The sequence below is a fragment of the Eucyclogobius newberryi genome, unplaced genomic scaffold, assembly GCF_026437365.1.
Source record: "Eucyclogobius newberryi isolate DKJ021-1_F unplaced genomic scaffold, fEucNew1.0.hap1 SCAF_19, whole genome shotgun sequence".
In the NCBI taxonomy this organism is placed as follows: domain Eukaryota; kingdom Metazoa; phylum Chordata; class Actinopteri; order Gobiiformes; family Gobiidae; genus Eucyclogobius; species Eucyclogobius newberryi.
The window spans coordinates 11046679-11065054 of record NW_027315823.1 but is presented as its reverse complement, the minus strand read 5'-3'; the positions used below and the strand labels follow the sequence as shown (position 1 = coordinate 11065054).

The following is an 18376-nucleotide window of genomic DNA, read 5'->3' as shown; positions in this document are numbered from 1 at the left end:
AGACAGAAGTCGAGGGAGCAGATTATTGGTGAAAATGAGCCACGCGCAGGTCCTTACCCAGAAGGACATGTGGGAACTGCACGTAACTGCATTAGTCTTTGTGATGTTTAAAAGGCATTATAAAGTTTGACATCTATTGTGGGCTTTTGTGTTAACTTTAAACTCATCCAACCCAAGCGCCATCTGCGTCCTGGCCGAGGTGCTGAAAGTGAAACGCTTTCTGTATCACTTAACATTTTGACTTTATTCTCATAATATTACGATTTTATTCTAGCAAAATTATGACTTTAATTCTTGAGTTTCTTCTCGTGTTGCCTGCAATTTTTTTAAATCGGGCACAACATCCAAATGACTCGTTGTGACTTTTCTCAGTTACTAATAGTTAATAGTAGAAACAGGTCTCAGGAGCTAAATTCTGCCTGATCTTCAATGGTTCTTGGAAAGTAAAGGTAAACTCACTCCCAGAACTCTGTGACGGGGGAGGTGAAGTTGGAAAGACTAATGTTGGCAGCAATCCACAGGCTTTTGTTCTTTCGATACGTGTCCTCGATGCAGCGCTCCGTGTTCCAGGGGTGATGACAGCGAGCCCAGGGCAACTCCGGCTGGAAACACTGCGAGATACACCACATACGGATCAGCCATTTTGAACAAAGAACAACGACACTGTGAGAAGAACCATCAAATCTGAAATAAAACCACAGCCACGTTTGGACTGGTTCACTTTGGAGCGGATTGGGACGGTCTGAAAGTCTCAATACTCGTAAGTGAACTGCACCGTTCGAGTTAAGGGATTCAAAGTAGACCAGGAAGAAGTACTAGCTAGGCTCAGGTTTGGTGTGAGATGATTTGACAAGAGAGAACACAGACTCAGACAAAAACAAAACAGATGACTTGATCACCAAACACTGACTTGATCTTGAGATAAACTCCACATTTCCAGCCCACACGCTTAGCCAAATAAAGCTAGCGCACGTTAGCATCAGCTGTTTACTGTTTATCGACGCACGGCACTAGCATCAAGAAGTATTGTTTATCCAGTCTATAATGCATCTAACATTATCCAAACACAGCACATTTAATAAAGAGACATTAGACCGCCTTGTCTGCTAGTGCCCCAAAAAATAAAGGGAGTGTCTACAGAGCCGCGGCGCGCGGCCAAAACTGCCATGTTATTTTGTGCCGCGGCTCCTGAAACTGCTGCGCTATTTGACCGCGCCGTTTTAGACCGTCCCGGGTTAAGGTTAGGGTTAGGGTTAGGGTTAAGGTTAAGGTTAAGGTTAAGGTTAAGGTTAGGGTCAGGGTCAGGGTCAGGGTCAGGGTTAAGGTTAAGGTTAGGGTTAGGGTTAGGGTTAGCCATGAGGCTATATGGCAGTGCCACGGTTCCTGAAACTGCTGGGCTATTTGACCGCGCCGCGGCTCTGCAGCCACAGCCAAAAATAAACTGGAATTATTGAACATTTTTGTAAAGTATGCAGCAGACCCTGCGAGCGAGGACCTGAGCTTGGAGACACGTTCTGTCATAAACAGAACGCTCTAAAGTGAACCTGTCTGAGAGCCTGGGCCAGTACAAACATGGCTTCCTTCATCACAAATATCTGTCAATTTGTTCACATCAATCACGTTTGGAGTGTCAACACAATGCCCCAGGGTCTTGATTATTGAAAAAGTACTCTTGTTTAGGAATTTGTCTTTCTTTTGAAGGCTTAGAATATATCTGATGCCCTCTGTTGGCAAGTGTCAGCAGTGGGAAGTGACGAATGGACTAATTAGCCACATTTATTTTGTTCAATTTTGAAGGTCTAATAAAACATGTATGATTGCAATAGAGATGGGATATGTACCAAAAATCTAAATATTGAGTATATTATAATTAAAACTATTTAAGAAGTCTAAAAAAAAAGAAAGAAACGACTGGTGTGATCTTCCAAACAAGACCATGAAGTGATATTTCTGACAATTTGGTCCATTCACATTTTGTGCAATATTTGAACCTCAACAACTACATTTTACAGGCACTCTTAAAAGACATAAAATATATAATCAAAAAAATACATGTATAATAATAATAATAATAATATATATTTTTTTTCTTACAGTGCAAATGTAAATTTTCATACACCTTGAAATGTACATCCTTGTGTGAACTAGCTCTTTGTACCCTGATCGTACTGAAAGTGCTTGTGTATATAAAGCACTTTAATCAAAGCCTGGCTCTTGTAAATAATATGTTTTAAATCCTTTTATTCTGAGCTTACGGGCGGATCACAGCCGCCTTTGTGCTCCGTGAGTCTTCAGAGCGGCTCATCACATTTCATTTGGATTAGTGAATCTCCATCAAAGACAAGACGGGGACATAATGTAAACCAGCAGATACTTTCCACATGAAAGACACGCTTAATTAAACAAATAAGAGACTGGCTACAGTTTATAGCACTTTACAAAATGCTTACGTATTAGTAGCATCATATTAGCATATTATGTGTATATTTTCAACATACACTTAATTCTTTTACAAGTCATAAAATGATTTATGTTGTATATTGAGTCTTTTTAAATACATTTTCAACAAAATAAATTGGATGTCTAGTCCAGATAACCATTCCGATAATCAAAGCTGAAAAAACATTTTGATGAATTCATTTACTTAAAACAAAACTTTTAAAAGGCTGAATTTAGGAAAATAAAACAAAATAAACTGAAAAACCTTATCATTTCCTGTGACACCATGACGATAGTGAGTTAAACACTACAGACAGTATTTGGAACAAACAGTCATGCAGCCAGGGGGAAGACGGACAGTATTTGGAACAAACAATGCCTTGAGATTGGAAATGTATTCGATGGCATGGGCTGTTTTTTATTGCGCGTAATGAAACGATAATGATAAGCACGGACAATCGACATCTAATCTTATGAAATAGGGCCACTGCGGTTAGAAATGATACTTTTGCATAATGTGTTGTTGTTAGTGTGTAAGTGTAAGTGTTGTAAGTGATGTTTCCACACCGTCTGGAGACACCTGGAGCTCATGGATCCTCTGGGACGTGTGCTACATTTAGCTTCACTATTAGCGCGGCTACACCGGTGCCTTACGGTCGCCGCAATATCAACGAGTTGAAACATTTACAGATAATGAATTACAAAAATAATAGATAAAAAGATAAAACATTTAGCGTTGGTCATTTTTTTTATCTTTAAATGTTACTGTACCGTATTTTTCCGGACTATAAGTCGCACAGGAGTATAAGTCGCGCCAGCCAAAAAATGCATAATAGAGAAGAAAAAATAACATATATAAGTCACACTGGAGTATGAAATGCGGTTGAAAGTGTGAAAATAACAAATAATATCACATATAAGTCGCTCCGGAGTATAATTATATACGTTTAAATATAAGTATAAGTTGCACCCCGGCCAAAATGACTTATAGTCCGGAAAATACGGTATATTGAACTAACATGGTAGTTGTATGTATCTGTACTAGGACTATATAAAATGTATCTATTATGACCGGTTAACAGATTGTTAACAGATTGGCGGTGGAAACAAATTGTGTATTTTGTTTTGCTCCAAAATACACGAACACAATATTGATACTGGCCATGGACGGAGAAGTTGGTAAATATTTTAATAATTAATTCCTGATATCCAATTGGGAGGAAGTGACATATGACCGGAGACATCTATAAGACGCAACTTTAATTTATTCTTCTACTGACCCCTTGTGGTTGGACTTTGTACAAATGACTATCTCGCAATGGATTTCCACCGATAACCACCGCCTTTTCTACACGGTGCGTTTCCTTCTGTGTAGCTAACATTAGGCTACATAAACATGGGCAAAAGAAGGTCAAACTCAAACTACTACAACCTGTACTAATTGTCACGTTCGGACTTGGACCCCGTGTTATCTTATCGCCACGAATAACTTCCGAATGAGGAACGTGTTTTTATTGACTCACTTTGAAGGACACTTTTGTACTGCATGACCTACATTGTTAAGGTTTTCAGTTTGTTTTAAGGAAAAAAAGAAAAACATGCTATTTTATTATATTTTTTTTGTTTAGTGTTTTTTGTTTTTTAGTAAAATCCTGTACTGATATATTGTAAAAGCAGCTGTTACGGTGAAAGTCTAATCATAAAGTGTTGTAATGTTGAAGAAGCAGTTAGTGTGCTGTTAGCATGCTAGTCAGCTCTGGCCCCTGAAAGTAGTGAAACACGCTCATAAACTAATCTTTAGAACTCAATTAGAATAGAAGCAAGACATGTGGACTAAAAGAGTTTATAATGTACTAGTTCTGTTTTTCACGTTTCGAAGTCTTTAATAATCAAGTAGCCGACAGCAACAGCACCTTTATCTAAATCAGTAATTAGTCATCAGTAGTCAGTGTCGTTGCTTGAGTACTACTGTCATAAATACTGTGAAAATGAAGTGCTGCGATGTGTGTTCCGTGTGTTTTGGCTAGTTTTTGAGACACTGTTGACTGGAAACCCTGGTAAAGACTTACCTGGAACAGATAGTAGACGCCCCAGGCCAAGATGACAATGTAGTAGATGTTGAGCAGAGACACGATCACAATGGAGGCATAACCGATTCCTGTTGACACAGAAAGTTACCGTTAGCTTAGCATTGACATATAAGGATTATTTAAAACTAAATGAAGGATTTTGGTTTCTCGAAAGAGTTCAAGGTCCAAAATAATCTACCACTATCCTTTTGTGAAGAGTATTACTAACTTACGCTTTCGGTCTGCAATGTGAAAATACATTTATACTAATGCTATTTTTGAGCCAGTCTTAATGTTTCTAGCGCAAAGTTGGTCCTTTTATTTTTTTTAATAAATAATGCTGCGTTCAAGTGGTCCTCGGGATAAATGCACACGAACGCTCGCACAAATCAGGAAAACAAGTCGGGAACTTGGGTCAAAAAGCTACTGCGCGACTTCAGCAATAGCTTAAATTTAGCCATCTTAAACATTAAGCTCTTTGACTAAGCGTTACTACATTTATGGGTTCACGGTCAGTTGTCCATAGCTAAGAGCAATATACTTGTGCAAAAATACCCGACACCACTGTTTACTTAAAGATTGGCATAAATGTTTAGCTTTGGGAAACGCTAGCAACAAAACTTAATGATTAGCTCTATTAAATGATGTTAAAGAATAGACTTATTATTGATCACAACAAAATCCTGACTTTCCGAGATACCGAGCACATGAAAGCAGAATAAACAAATTGGGCAATAGGACTAACAGGAACCGTACCAATATTCCCTGGTACCTATGTTTCCCCTTTTTCTTTGAACAGGGGAACTACGGTACATCATATTTTAAAAGGTTCCCGGTGCATCCATTCAGTGCCTGTTGTCTTAATGTTCTTCAAATTATAGAATAGGCTACAGCTTCAACCACATATACAGTTCCACATCCCCAATAGTTGTGCTCAAATGTATGTTTTTAACAGCATAACATATAGCAGCATATCCAGCCACGGTGTACGTCCAAGGGAATATAAGTACCAGGGAACATAGGGCTGACCCTGGATTAACCATAAGATTACATTTTTGTATAACTAGCCTAAATCAATGTCACATCTTCTATGATTGTCAGCAAAAGGCCTGTTGTTATTATTGAAAACTTCCAACTACTAACAATGATCATCTATTAAAAAGAAATGAAGTGAAGTACATATATTTAGTAGAAAAAATATTCTGTTCTCTGTACACTGTTTTATCTACAGCTGAATCTTTTTTTCTGCAATGGAAACTCCAGGAACAATAAGGGATTACACCGACATATTTTCTGCACTGTCAGATCATTTTGTCTTTGTCACATGTTTTAACGTTGTTCTGAAAACTTCCTGTTTCAAAACAGCTTTTTTTTTATACATCCTGTTTTTAAAAAAAAACATCTTTTTGACTATGACTTATGTGATAACGGACTTCAAAACAAGAAAAAACACTTCTTTCATTGACTAGATAAACATTAGGAGTTTTTGACGCACAGCCAGAAGATGTATTTGTCATGTTTTAGAATGATTACAGAGGGCAGATTGACTTTTAAATAAGTTTAAATAAGGCTATAACAATATATACTGGTTATTAGTTAAATATTCTTCATAATTAAGGCAATTTGACCTCTGTGAATGCGTCTATACTTACAGAAAAACAAGAGCGAGTTAGTATTCACGTGATAGAGCGATCAGCTTTAGCCATTTGTGTACTTCGAAGTTCGTTGCACAGTGTTTTCCTATATTCTCGAGAGACTGGCTGTTAAAAACGTTGAAAAACAACATAGTGGTTTTGGCCTTGACATGAAGATAAGAACAAGGCTGGAGCTGTTGTGGTTCAAACCGACATGAGAACTGATAACTCAAAGGGAATACATACAGTATCAAAAGAGATAAATGACTTGACGGGATCACTATGTAAAAACACATTTTGATTATATATTTTACTTTTCTGTACATTATTATACCTATTTTATGTTCAATTAATGTCCAACAAGACACATTTTAGTGGCAGAGTAAATAGGTAAGACAGGGTTTAAATATAATGCGAGTCGGGTGTGCGAAATGCGCTGTGAGCATGCTAATGTTTGTTAGCTTTACCGCGATGCTAAACTCTGCTCTGGCTATGAAAGTTGGAGGAATGCATTGTGACTGCTGCACACTCTTAAGAATGAACAGTTTTTCAGGTTTTTAAGACAACTTTTGATGTAAAAGAACATACATTCTTCTTCATCAAGTGTATTGTAAAAGCAGAATCTGTATTATCCCGCAACAACAACAAAATGTCTGTTTTCCCCTAGCCCCTATCCATGTCCCTGTTCTAATATTCTAATTTCCGTTAATACTTTTATTTTTTTGACTCCAGTTCAGGAATGCTCTGTAGCCTTTTTCAACAATAAAACCAAGTAAATGAAAATATGCAGTGAAATGGCGATTTGAAACGACGAGGCTTAGCAATTCTGCATTTTTGAACAGGAAGTCAAAGTTATATTTCTCTTACTAAGCCATTTTAGATCAGTTCTGCACTTCACAAAGAACAAAATGTTAAACAATTGTCCACATATGGTTTAATTGTAAGTACTCGAAAAGAAACCTAATATGTCTCCTTTAAATTTGGACATCGCGCTACATTCCTGTTACATTGCTCTTTTTGAAGTACAGTAGGTACATTGTTAAGCATGAAAAAAGGTATGTTCTTTATTGATACTTACAAAAATGATTTAATTTTATGTGTGCAAAAATGTGGGACTATGTTCCACCCCACAAGTAACAGTTTTGCTCCTTGATTTTTCCTATTTGCAGTAGTTCTACTGAGCGTTTCAGTGCCCTGTGTAGCTCTTTTCATATCTGCTGTAGGTGTGTGTGTGAGTGTGTGTGCGCGCGTGCGCGTGTGTGTGTGTGTGTGTTTGGGTGTGTGTGTGTTTGGGTGTGTGTGTGTGTTTGGGTGGGTCATGTGACTGCAGCGAGTGGAATGATTGGAGCTAGTCAAACAAACAGAGCAATGTCCTCCATGATGTCACTGCGCTGACCCCAGATGACCCCCACACTATTTACATCTCACTATAATACTGGACTATAATCAACTGTCCTGCCCACTTCAAAATTCCCCGTGGGTCTTGAAGTAAAGTTCTCATTCATTTTTGCCATTCTTGTTTAGAAAGGGGATTCTGTGGGGATTCATAAACATACCTGGAGTTGTGTTTTATTTCATTCCCGCATGTTTTAATAAATCAAGATTTGACCAACCTTGATTTTCCATATGATTTTTCTTCCAGCATGTTGAAAACATTGAGAATCAGTATCTCTGTTGGACTGTGTTTACGTTCACTATATTAGGCTTAACTGCATACGTTTTACCTTTGTAACAATTATTTTCTGGTCAGACAGGAGTGTGTGTTTACTTCACCAAACAAACATGTTTCCACCATTGGCAGAAACACAGATAATGTCTGTTCACTAATTACAACTCAAGATTTCAAAATAGTCTCCTCTGTTAGATTGTAATGCTAAGAATCACAAGAAGAGACAAAGAGTAGAAGAGTGTGGTGCTATCCTTATCGTCAAGGGCAACCGACGTTTTGATCGCTCTCAATCAATCTTTGCATTCACGGCAATCCTGACTAAAGGCATGTCTACAAGCTAATGTCTCATTTGAACTGCTTCATGCCAGTCAATGCACCCTCTGCTGACAACAAACAGGAGTAAAGGCTCATGCACATTTTTGAGTGCTTCATTTTAACAATAAAATGTATTATTATTAATAGGCCCGAGCACCACAATCTGGCAAGAGGCCTATTAGTTCCATGAGGCCATGCAAAGCGCTCGCCTGCGAAGCATCAGCCCGCGAAGCATCAGCCCGCGAAGCATCAGCCTGCGAAGCATCAGCCCGCTTCCAAACACTCACAAATGCACTTGTCCACTCATGCATGTCCCGTGCATACTATTTAGTGGGGGTGAAATTAAACATTATTGATGTAAACGGGCAAAGCCTGTGCGAAACGAGCGGTTTACATGGGGATCTTATTGGTCATTTGATTATTTGAACTAATTCCAGCAGCTCTGTGGAAACTGTTCTTTGTTTATAAAAGGTTTCTGTGTAAATAAAGGAAGTAGACTGTTGCACATTTTTGCAGTATGTTTTTATTTCCCCTATTTCATCATCTCAGTCAATTTCTCAATTAGTTCTGCATTTCGTTTTGTTGGTTTGTTTTTTCTCTTCCCATTTCCATCGCAGCTGCACTCTTAGCACTGTCCTCCCATTATAAGGCTCGGTTATTCCTTATAAGGCCGTGTTCTCTGACAGGAAAACTTCATTTTGACTGTTGCTAGGCGACCAAATCAACCTTCTCCTCCTGCCTCAGCAACAAAGACACAAAAAAAAGGCACGGAAACGCACTCTAAAAAGGTCATAGGAGTTAGCAGTCCTTATTGGATTTTCTCATTACATTCAAACCAAGCTCGCTGTTTAACTATGCAGGCCTCTTCTATTCCCTGTCCTTACAACGCCTTCATTTACAATCTGATTTTGCTAGCTTGTTCTCCACCGTGTGTGAGGTGTTGCTCTGCTGTTGCCAATGGCGACGGTGATCTGGTCGGGACATCGTGTTCACGTTCAGAGTGAGTACAAAGTCTTTGAGGCAGCAGTTTGTTTTGGTTTAGTGGTTAAGCCCTAATGTAGACTTGGTTTTTGGTTCGACTCCTGGCTTAGTCTAGATCCAGTTTAGATGTGGTGTGTGCAAGTGTGATCGCAGCATCAAATGTCTCCAAAAGATCAGGCATTTTTGAATAGAAAGTAGAGCTTTAAGCCATTAGATATTTTGCTGAAATTGTTTAGCCCTAATAGAATTAAAGTTTTGAATCTAGTATAATATATAAGTATAATTCTTATTCTCTGTCATTTCTGATAATATTTTTTGGCCAATATGTAGGGCAGGTTTTGATCACTTTCCCCAAAAGAAATAAGTCTTGTAATCATTTACTATCTACCATACTTTTCGGGCTGTGCAGCGCTCCTGAATAAAAGCTGTGCACAGAAAATTTACAAAAAAAATAGAACGTGTCCATATTTGGGCCGCACCTGTCATTAAACCGCAGGTGCCCACGTTGTAACATGATATATTTACACATAAATAAACACGGTAGTGATGCGTTTTTTGAACCCAGGTTCTTGCGGCGCACCTGCGGTCCGCTGCACTGCGGGACTAATTAGACTAATTTTTCAGTGAACATGAATTGGATTGTAATAAAACAGCATTTTGAAGTTTAACAAACAGAAAACACAGCTGCTACTACTGTCCCCTCTGTCCTTGGTTACTCTGTGTGAGCTGATGTGTTTGTGTCTTCACATCTGGTTCATCTGCTCCTGAGCTCATACTTATCGAGTGAGTGTTACGTTGTAACATAAGATATTTATACAGAAATATGTTCCATGGTAGTGATGTACATGTTGTCTTTTGACACGTCAGTCAGGTCTGGCCAAGAATGTCTCATTTCAATGCGGCAGGTTCTATACTGCAGACACGTATATCGCATGTCTGCGCTCTGTGTCTTTGGGTTATGCCGTGTCTAGATTCACTTCATAATTAGACTAATTTCTCTGTGAATATGAGTTTGATCTTAATAAAACACACAGTGTTTTGAAGCTTAAAACATGGAAAACACAACGTGTCCCCTGGACAGTGCTTTCACTGATGTCTTCTTCTACAGTTTGTCAAAAGCTTGCGCTTCCTGCTAGATTGTCGGTGTAATCCCTCATTCGTCCAGGCGTGTTCCATAGTAGAAAAAGCTTCAGTTGTAGTCATCTGGACTCAGTTAGAAAAAATAGACGTTTCGACTCTCATCCAAGAGTCATTGTCAATAAAAGAATTTAGGTCGAGAACTCCGATATTTATACTCTTCTGTGGTAAGTCCAGCCCATTGGGCGTAGCCTTCCTGAAGTAGAAAGAGTTGTTTGTTTCAACAGAAACTCCCCCCTTGTATCTACCGAGCTAGCCTATTCAGAATTTTAATGGGCTATTAGAATCCTCTTTGTCTTTGTGAGACCCTGGCTCAACCACCCTGAGTACCTGATTAGCATCTAAATGTCCTGGTCCTGGTCCTCTACCTTTCCAGGGGTTCAGTATACCATTATAGATACCTGGAAGATTGAATCTTAGCCCTCCATTCCTGTTTAAAGAAGGTATTTCTTTTTTAACAAAAATAGCTTCCTTAACTCCTCTTTCAAACCATCCTTTCTCCCTGCTTAAAATCTTCACCTGACCATCTTCAAACGAGTGATTAGAGGCTTCAAGATGGAGATGCACAGCGCTTCCTGCTAGATTGCCCCCTGGTGGCCGTTAGCCAGTAAAATCTATAATGACATGTAATGACAGCAGGGTTCAAAGCGTGGGGCTTAAAGTACGGTATACTTTTTTTTCTTTCTATTTTGTACTAATTCATTCCCATTAACTTTTCATTAATTTCTTGATGTCAATTTAGCATTTTTAAGGCAAGCCTGAGCAGGACACATTTTATGTTTTTTGCACCTTTGCTTTAACATCCCATCTCTGTGGGAGAAAACAGCTTTTGAGGTTACAAAATCCTATACAAATCCACAGATGCAATAACTCAACAAAATAAGAAAGCGTCTTTAGGTTCAGACTGGACAATGCGTTCTTTTTTTTTCTGTGGAAAAAAACACAAACTGACCAGAAAACACAAACAAAAAATAACTATTATTTACTGTCTCGCCTTAATAGTGTGACATTGTCCTGCGTCTGGCTTTGTGCAGGTGTAAATGTGTAGCTAATTATGTAAACCGCCACATTATAATTTACAACAGGTCTATAATTATTGTTGAATGGCGCTAAATTGCCTTGCGTTTCGGCGCAAGCAACTCCTCCCGAGCACAACTCTAAATAAGGTCAATGCATCCACTATACCGTGTCTCCAGTCTAGTTCCATCATGCAACATTCATAAACCAACATGCACATCCAGCTAATGCATAGGTTTCTGTTACGGCACACATGCTGTTCTCCATGTTGTCAATGGAAAATGTCCCTGAATCCTTTGCAGTGGATTCTTACTGGCAGAAATAGTAATTTACAAGTTAAATAGACTGATATGTGTATTTTAAAAGGGCAGCTCAAGATGTAATGTTAAAGGACACATTTAACGCATTGTTTGTTTTGTTATTGGCCATTAAACATGCTCTTGCGTAACTTCACTTTGGCATTGCTGCAAAAAGCACACGTGACTTCAGATCATTCGGGCGTTTCTCATGTCACGACTTGAGTTACAGCTCCGTCCGCTGGCAGCTGAGGGAATTACAAAGGAGATAAACAAACCTAGCTTGCGCGATATGCTAAGGTTTGAGTCCATAATTCATCGTCAGGCTCATTCTACAAAAAACTTTCATTATGACTGTAGTCTGATGTATAGATGTATACATGAGTGAGTGAGTGAGTAAGAAAAGGGCGTTATGACACATCAAAAAAGCTTGAGATATTTAAACCCAATTAAAAGACGGGGAGGAGACAGTGAATGATTGACTGGAAATGTGCCCTTTTGTGCCCTTTTAATAACATGGATCTATGTTCATAGACTTGATAGTCTTGGTATAGTACGTATTTAAACCTTTTTAAAACCTACTTTAGCCTGGTTAGATCTGTTCCAGGTAGGTTTGTTTTGTCCTGGGTTCGTATAAACTTACCTTTTTTTAGTCAGTCTAGTTTTTGCACTGGTCTTGGACAAATCTTGGACTTTGACTGGTTTGACCTTGTTCCTGTTGCAAATTATGATTGAACTGGTATTACACTGGGCTCGAACCAGGACAAAAACAGGTTTGTTCACACCCTTGGTCTTAAGTGTAGCATAGACCGTTTGCTTAATTTGATCTGCTTCAGGTCCAGTCTTGGTTTGGTTCAGTTCTGATTTAGTTCTGGATTTGTCCAAGTTTATCTTTCATTTTTGCATTGGTAGTAGATTTAGGCTGCGTTCACACTCATCATTATGAAATGTTTTGAACTGAGCCTATTTTAGTCCTGATCTGGTCCAAGTTTAGTTTCAGTTCTGATCTGGTCCAGGTTTAGTTTCAGTCCTGATCTGGTCCAGGTTTAGTTTTAGTCCTGATCTGGTCCAGGTTTAGTTTCAGTCCTGATCTGGTCCAGGTTTAGTTTTAGTCCTGATCTGGTCCAGGTTTAGTTTTAGTCCTGATCTGGTCCAGGTTTAGTTTCAGTCCTGATCTGGTCCAGGTTTAGTTTTAGTCCTGATCTGGTCCAGGTTTAGTTTTAGTCCTGATCTGGTCCAGGTTTAGTTTCAGCTTCACAATATTTGGTTCAGTCACAATTTTGATGAACATACTGTATGTGAACGCACCCTTTACTCTTTGTTTGGGCCTAGCTCTTTTTTGCCTGGTTTAGTCCTGCTTTTGACTGTTTGCACCCAGTTACTAAAAGGTCCGTCCAATGCTCTCATGATGGAACTAAATTGTGTGTCGAACTTGCACAAGCTCTTCAGAAAGCCCACTAGAATGACATTTCTGGAGACGTACCGGTGAAGATGGGGCAGAGCTTCTCCCAGCAGGTGATGCCCCCCTCGGAGGTGAACTGTCCAAGGGCCACCTCCAGGAAGAAGACCGGCAGCCCTCCACCAAACAGGAAGATGAAGTAGGGGATGAGGAATGCACCTGTGAGGAGGGCAGGAGCCAAAGTTTAGACTGCGTGACCATCGGTAAATGAGTAAATGAGTAGTTAATCTTGATGTGCTGGTGTCACGGGTGTTACAGGGGCTTTCGCTGCTTGAAAATACCATCTCTCTACAGATCTGACCTCATCTCCATAGCGACAGATAGGTTTAATGCCTTACTGTGGAAGATGCCAGACAAAGCAACTAGTTTATGATGGAAACTCCATCAGAAAAGTTACATAGTGCATATTTAATGGAATAATTACTGAATATTGACCTATATGTACAATTATGTAACATTTTAACAGTTTTATTATTTAACAATGTTTGAAAACTTGTATTCATTTATTTATACAGTTTTTGTTCTTGTTCTGTTTTTGGTATGTTTCTTGAACTTCTTTTTCCTGTTGGTTATTCATTTTTGTCTGTCTATTCTTATTTTGTGTCTTTACCTTTATGCCCATATTCATATTGAAACATGTCTATTAACAATGTTGTTGTAACCTGAAAATAATAATTAAAAATGCATCTAAAAGAAAATAAATACAAATGCTGTCAACACTGGCCTCTTCTCACTTTGAGACATCATCTGCTCCACAATCCACAAAAAGACAGTAACAGACGTATTTCTTACCTCCGCCGTTCTTGTAGCAGAGGTAGGGGAAGCGCCACACGTTGCCTAAGCCCACAAAACCTCCAGCAACAGACAGGACAAAGTCCAGTTTGCTGGCCCACTTCTCCCTCTGAGGGTGCTTTCCCTCGGCCTCATCCTCTGGCCTGGTCCCTGGACTCTTTCCTGGGGACGGCTTCAGCGTGTCCTTGTGGAAGTCTTTCAGGCACTGCAGCTTCTCCTTTTGAGACATTCTGCAAGGGACAGAGGGATACATGTTTCAATGAATCAAGTACAAAATAAAGTTTGACTTTTATGCATTCATACATCGGTATTCCACTTTCAGAATCTTAAAATCAAGATTAGCAAAGAAGAACGTTGGCTAGCCTTTTTAGTCCTGTTTCAGTCTTGGCAGAGCTCGAGGCTAGTCTTCTTAATAGACCTTTATTTAGTCCTGGTCAGTCCCAGTTTTGTCTTGGTTTAGTGCTGTTTTTTTCTGCAAAAATGTCTCCCATCTTCCTCCATCTGCTCCACTCTGCCCCGAGGCTCAAGCATTCTCTCAATCCCCTTTTTATATATATTTTATTCATTTTGCAGTGTACAATCACAAAAGGACTTCCACTAAAAGACTCAATAGGCTCAAAACTCAATATGTATTATGTGTAATTCGACTAAATAATTGTTGATTGACATTATTTGTTTAAGCATCCATTCCCTATTTTGTCTGATGAAATGTAAGTAGACAATAGGACCAAAAAACACTCACTTGTGATATTCTTCTGTATAGAAATAAATTAAAATCCTAGTATTCATCTGTATTGTGTGGTCAATGGTCCATACATTTCCATAAAGAAAGTACAATCTTCACCATTAGAACTAGTTCAGACAATGCAGTTAATCATTGACTTTTACAATATGTGTGTGGAGCTTCGAACTTGAAAAACGGATTTGCTTTGTCTTTTACTGTACATTGCAGTGTGCACGTTTCCTGTTTCGCACCAACGGATATAATTGGTGATAAGAGCCCTGAGTGACTGAGATACACTAAGAGGGCCGACGCTGACTCATTCACAGGCCGACCTGGTTAAAAATGCATTAGTGAAGAACATTTTCAGATCCAAAAATACAAAAACATAAAATTGCCACGCACATACTTCCGCTCTACATTGCAAAATATCTAGATGAGTTTCAGTTATTTGAATTTAGAAATGTTCATTTGGACAGTTCAATAGTTTCAATATATTTCTGTGTATCTGTTTATTTTAAGGCTGAATAATTTGCCTGTGGAATAAGAAAATAGATTGAAATCTTGAATCTTGATTGAAAGTATATCTAAAATGTAAAGGGTGTAGGCATTGATGAAGTGAAGTGTCTTGCCCAAGGACACAACAGCAGTATGTGCACAGAGGAGATTCGAACACGCAATCCTCTAGTTCTCTGGGCCATCACATACTCACAACACCACTGTAAACTATTCATAGATCAGGCATATTGACTTCACTTTACTTTACATTATATATTTCTACAATGTGTATGAGGAATAATAGGGGTGCAACAACAGATCCCTGTGGTACACCATGCTTTTCATCTTCAAACCTGCAAATTTTTGTGTTCTATGCAACAAAGTGGAACGTTAATTTGGGAACTTTACTTCAACTTAAGATTACTTTGGACCTGGCTATGTTTTTTTTTTACAGCAGGCAATTATCGGATGTAATTTACTGGAGGAAAAGAATAAATAATTATAATCCATATCAGACTATCCCTACAAACGATGTATGACATTTCAAAATAATTCAGCCCTGTGTGTATACGTAGGCTCTCTCTGCAGTGTGAAGCGAAGCAGTGCCGCTTAAATGACTGTAACTGCTTGTGCCAAAGTTGATCATCAGCAACAGATTCCTTGCAGTGAGTGATGTTGACTGCTGAATCGTGATATCATGATCTCTAGATGACCTGTGCTTCCAAAACACACATTTATATCAGATGTGTATGAACTTCAACTGTATCATGCCCTAACATCTACGCTGCTGCAAAACTTTATGCGTCACTGGAAATGCTGCTCTGGCCGGAATGCAAACCTTACAAAGATGCCTCCATAAAGTTTGCCTGCCCGTGGACTCAAGTTTCACGTGTTGTAAGGCGATGTGAGTAAATCCTTCTTCCGAGTCGTGGCTAAAGTTACAAGCAGAGCATTCCCCCCTGACAGCTGAGAGCAATGTGGTAAGCAGGATAGGGCCGTACAGTTGCCCACCCCAGCATCAAGAGCAACAGCTGAGACTCTTACAGAGATGATTTAGAAGGAGGAGTAGTGGGTGCATGTTACAACTGTGTTTACTACTTGTAATTAAAAAGCTATGTTGGTGATTTATTGTAAAAAGCACAACTCCTCAAGGCTAAGGGCCGAACGTTAAGAAGACTGAAATAAACTGCTAAGAATTCTTTTCATTTCAGAAGACTTTTGTAGAGGTCTTATACCAATGGCCTCGTAGTATGTCTTGGGTTTTTATTGCCAAAAAACACAAAGCGCCTAAGTCATCTGCCATAGAAACACATTACAGTGTTTATCTTCAATTAGTCTGGTGAAGTTAGTTGAGATTACTTCTACCTTCTAAGCTCTCTCTGAACATTGTCTACTACTTTAATTTTGACTTTGTTTTGCAATTTTGCATCAAATTAAGAATATGGAACCAATTTAACACACGTTATGCTTACGTATGATCGGTTGGTTTGGTCGGGAAATTATGTCATGAAATGATTTGATTCTTTACATTTTGCTAATTATGACTGTACACATTGCAACTTTGATTTAATTGCAATATAGCTTGCTACTTTATGGCTACCCGACTTATTAGCAGCATGCAATGTAATAACTTTCAACTATTGGTGTGAATTTCTCTCGCCACCATTTCTTCCTAGATACCGACTATTTTAGACTGGGACAACCTCACAAGACCTGATCTAACCCAGGACTAAATCAAGTCTGGAGAACCTGGGATGGATACTGACCGCTTCAGGCCATTAGTGCTGGTGTTCTGGAGATGCTTTGACCTAAAATGTCCAAACATGTGTGGACAACAGCTGATCATAGAAGAGGTGGACCGGAAAATGTCCTAAGATTGTTTTTCATTCGTCCATCTGCTAGCATATTTGCTAACTATGTTTCTTCTCTATTCAATTTCAGCTTTCTGGTTCACTTAACTACCTCTGATGAAAATGTAAACATGTCTGTTAAATTTGAATTTTCTGTACCAATTTTTCTTATTTGAACAAAACATCAGTCAATATTAAAAAAATAAGACAAAGTGTAAATATAAGGACTACTGTTGATAGAGGATTTTGCCAATCGAATCATGATCCTTGTGTCAATTTGCTTTTTGGTTATTCAGGGCTTGTCTGTAATGCACCTACTCCTAATGGTTAGTCTGTCAGGTTAATTTAACCAATCACAGTGAAGTGCGAGCCCCTGCCCTTACCTTCTGGCATAAACACACAAACATGATTTGTACTAAAATTCTAACTGAGATCTTGACTCTAGGAAATTGAGGTATTGCATATCTCTCACCCCCACTATTATGCATGTTTCAGGTTGATGGGAGAAGCAGGTAACCTCTGAATTGAGTTCATGAATCAATATCACTGATATACTTTTACACTGATCCTGGAACAACTCCTTCACGTTCTTCCTGGAGAAGTGAGAACCTGGGTGAAGGAGCACGAGCCATCAGGTGGGCTGGCAGCAGCTAAGTTGGCCCTCCAGTACAATCAATGCACGGACGGGAGGAGTGACATCTTTGATGGACAGTGAAAGCGTCATGTCTCTAGTAAGACAGGAATTGGAAATGTATGTGTCCATGGTGACAAGCACCTTCATCCAACTACATACTTGACAGTGGACATTGAAGGGCAGACCTACTTGTTAACTATGGGGATGTCAAGAAGCAGCCTGTTCTTGTCCTGCTTGGCTGGGGCTTGCCTAAACCTTTGGACTTGCTGTCATGGACAGGAGGAAAGTGACTCAGGGGAAAAGGGGAATGTTATTCTTTCCTGCCCGGTAATGATGCGGTCCCACGTTAGGGGCCAGGGTGATTTTTTGGACATTTGAGGACAGTATTTTTGAAGGGGGTTGAAAGGGCCCAAGCAAGTCCCAGTGACAGCGCTGCTTTGGGAAGCAGCTGATGGGTGAGATGCCAGCCAGGGTATCCGGGACAGAAGACTGTTGGGAAGTGCCCGGGAACATTTCCCTGCTACAAAGGGAGGACCAATCTCTGAAACCATTGTTTTCAAAGGTGGTGGATAAAGTGGCTTAAAGTTGTGTGTTTATTGTTGAACGTGATGTCAAATGCCTTGTTATACCTGTTGTTCTGCACCTTGCACACACCCTTCTGTAGGCTGGGTACCTAATAAAAATGTACTTGTGATTTGTAAAGGTATTTCAGTGATTTGAGAGACTGTAAAAATTAACCCACGAGTTTGAGCATGTGCCAAAAGCTTTCAGCGAGAGACTGAGAAACCTTTACAACCACAAGTCTGTAAAGAAAAATAATAAAGTTCTGGAAGCCAGGTCATGGATGTTATCTACAGCTTTACTG

At 39.2% G+C, this 18376-nt stretch overlaps 1 protein-coding gene across 1 annotated transcript in view; it reads right to left on the bottom strand.

The window, feature by feature from the left end:
* The window catches only part of LOC140365351 (sodium- and chloride-dependent taurine transporter-like), a 42498-nt gene that overhangs the window by 20357 nt on the left and 3765 nt on the right, over positions 1-18376 (bottom strand). The window contains exons 2-5 of the mRNA XM_072451735.1: positions 13809-14038; positions 13041-13175; positions 4509-4597; positions 460-611 (exon numbers count right to left, since the gene is read on the bottom strand). Of these exons, the coding sequence (XP_072307836.1) occupies positions 460-611; positions 4509-4597; positions 13041-13175; positions 13809-14037 (605 nt within the window). The 5' untranslated portion in view covers position 14038. The remainder of the gene's footprint in view (positions 1-459; positions 612-4508; positions 4598-13040; positions 13176-13808; positions 14039-18376) is intronic.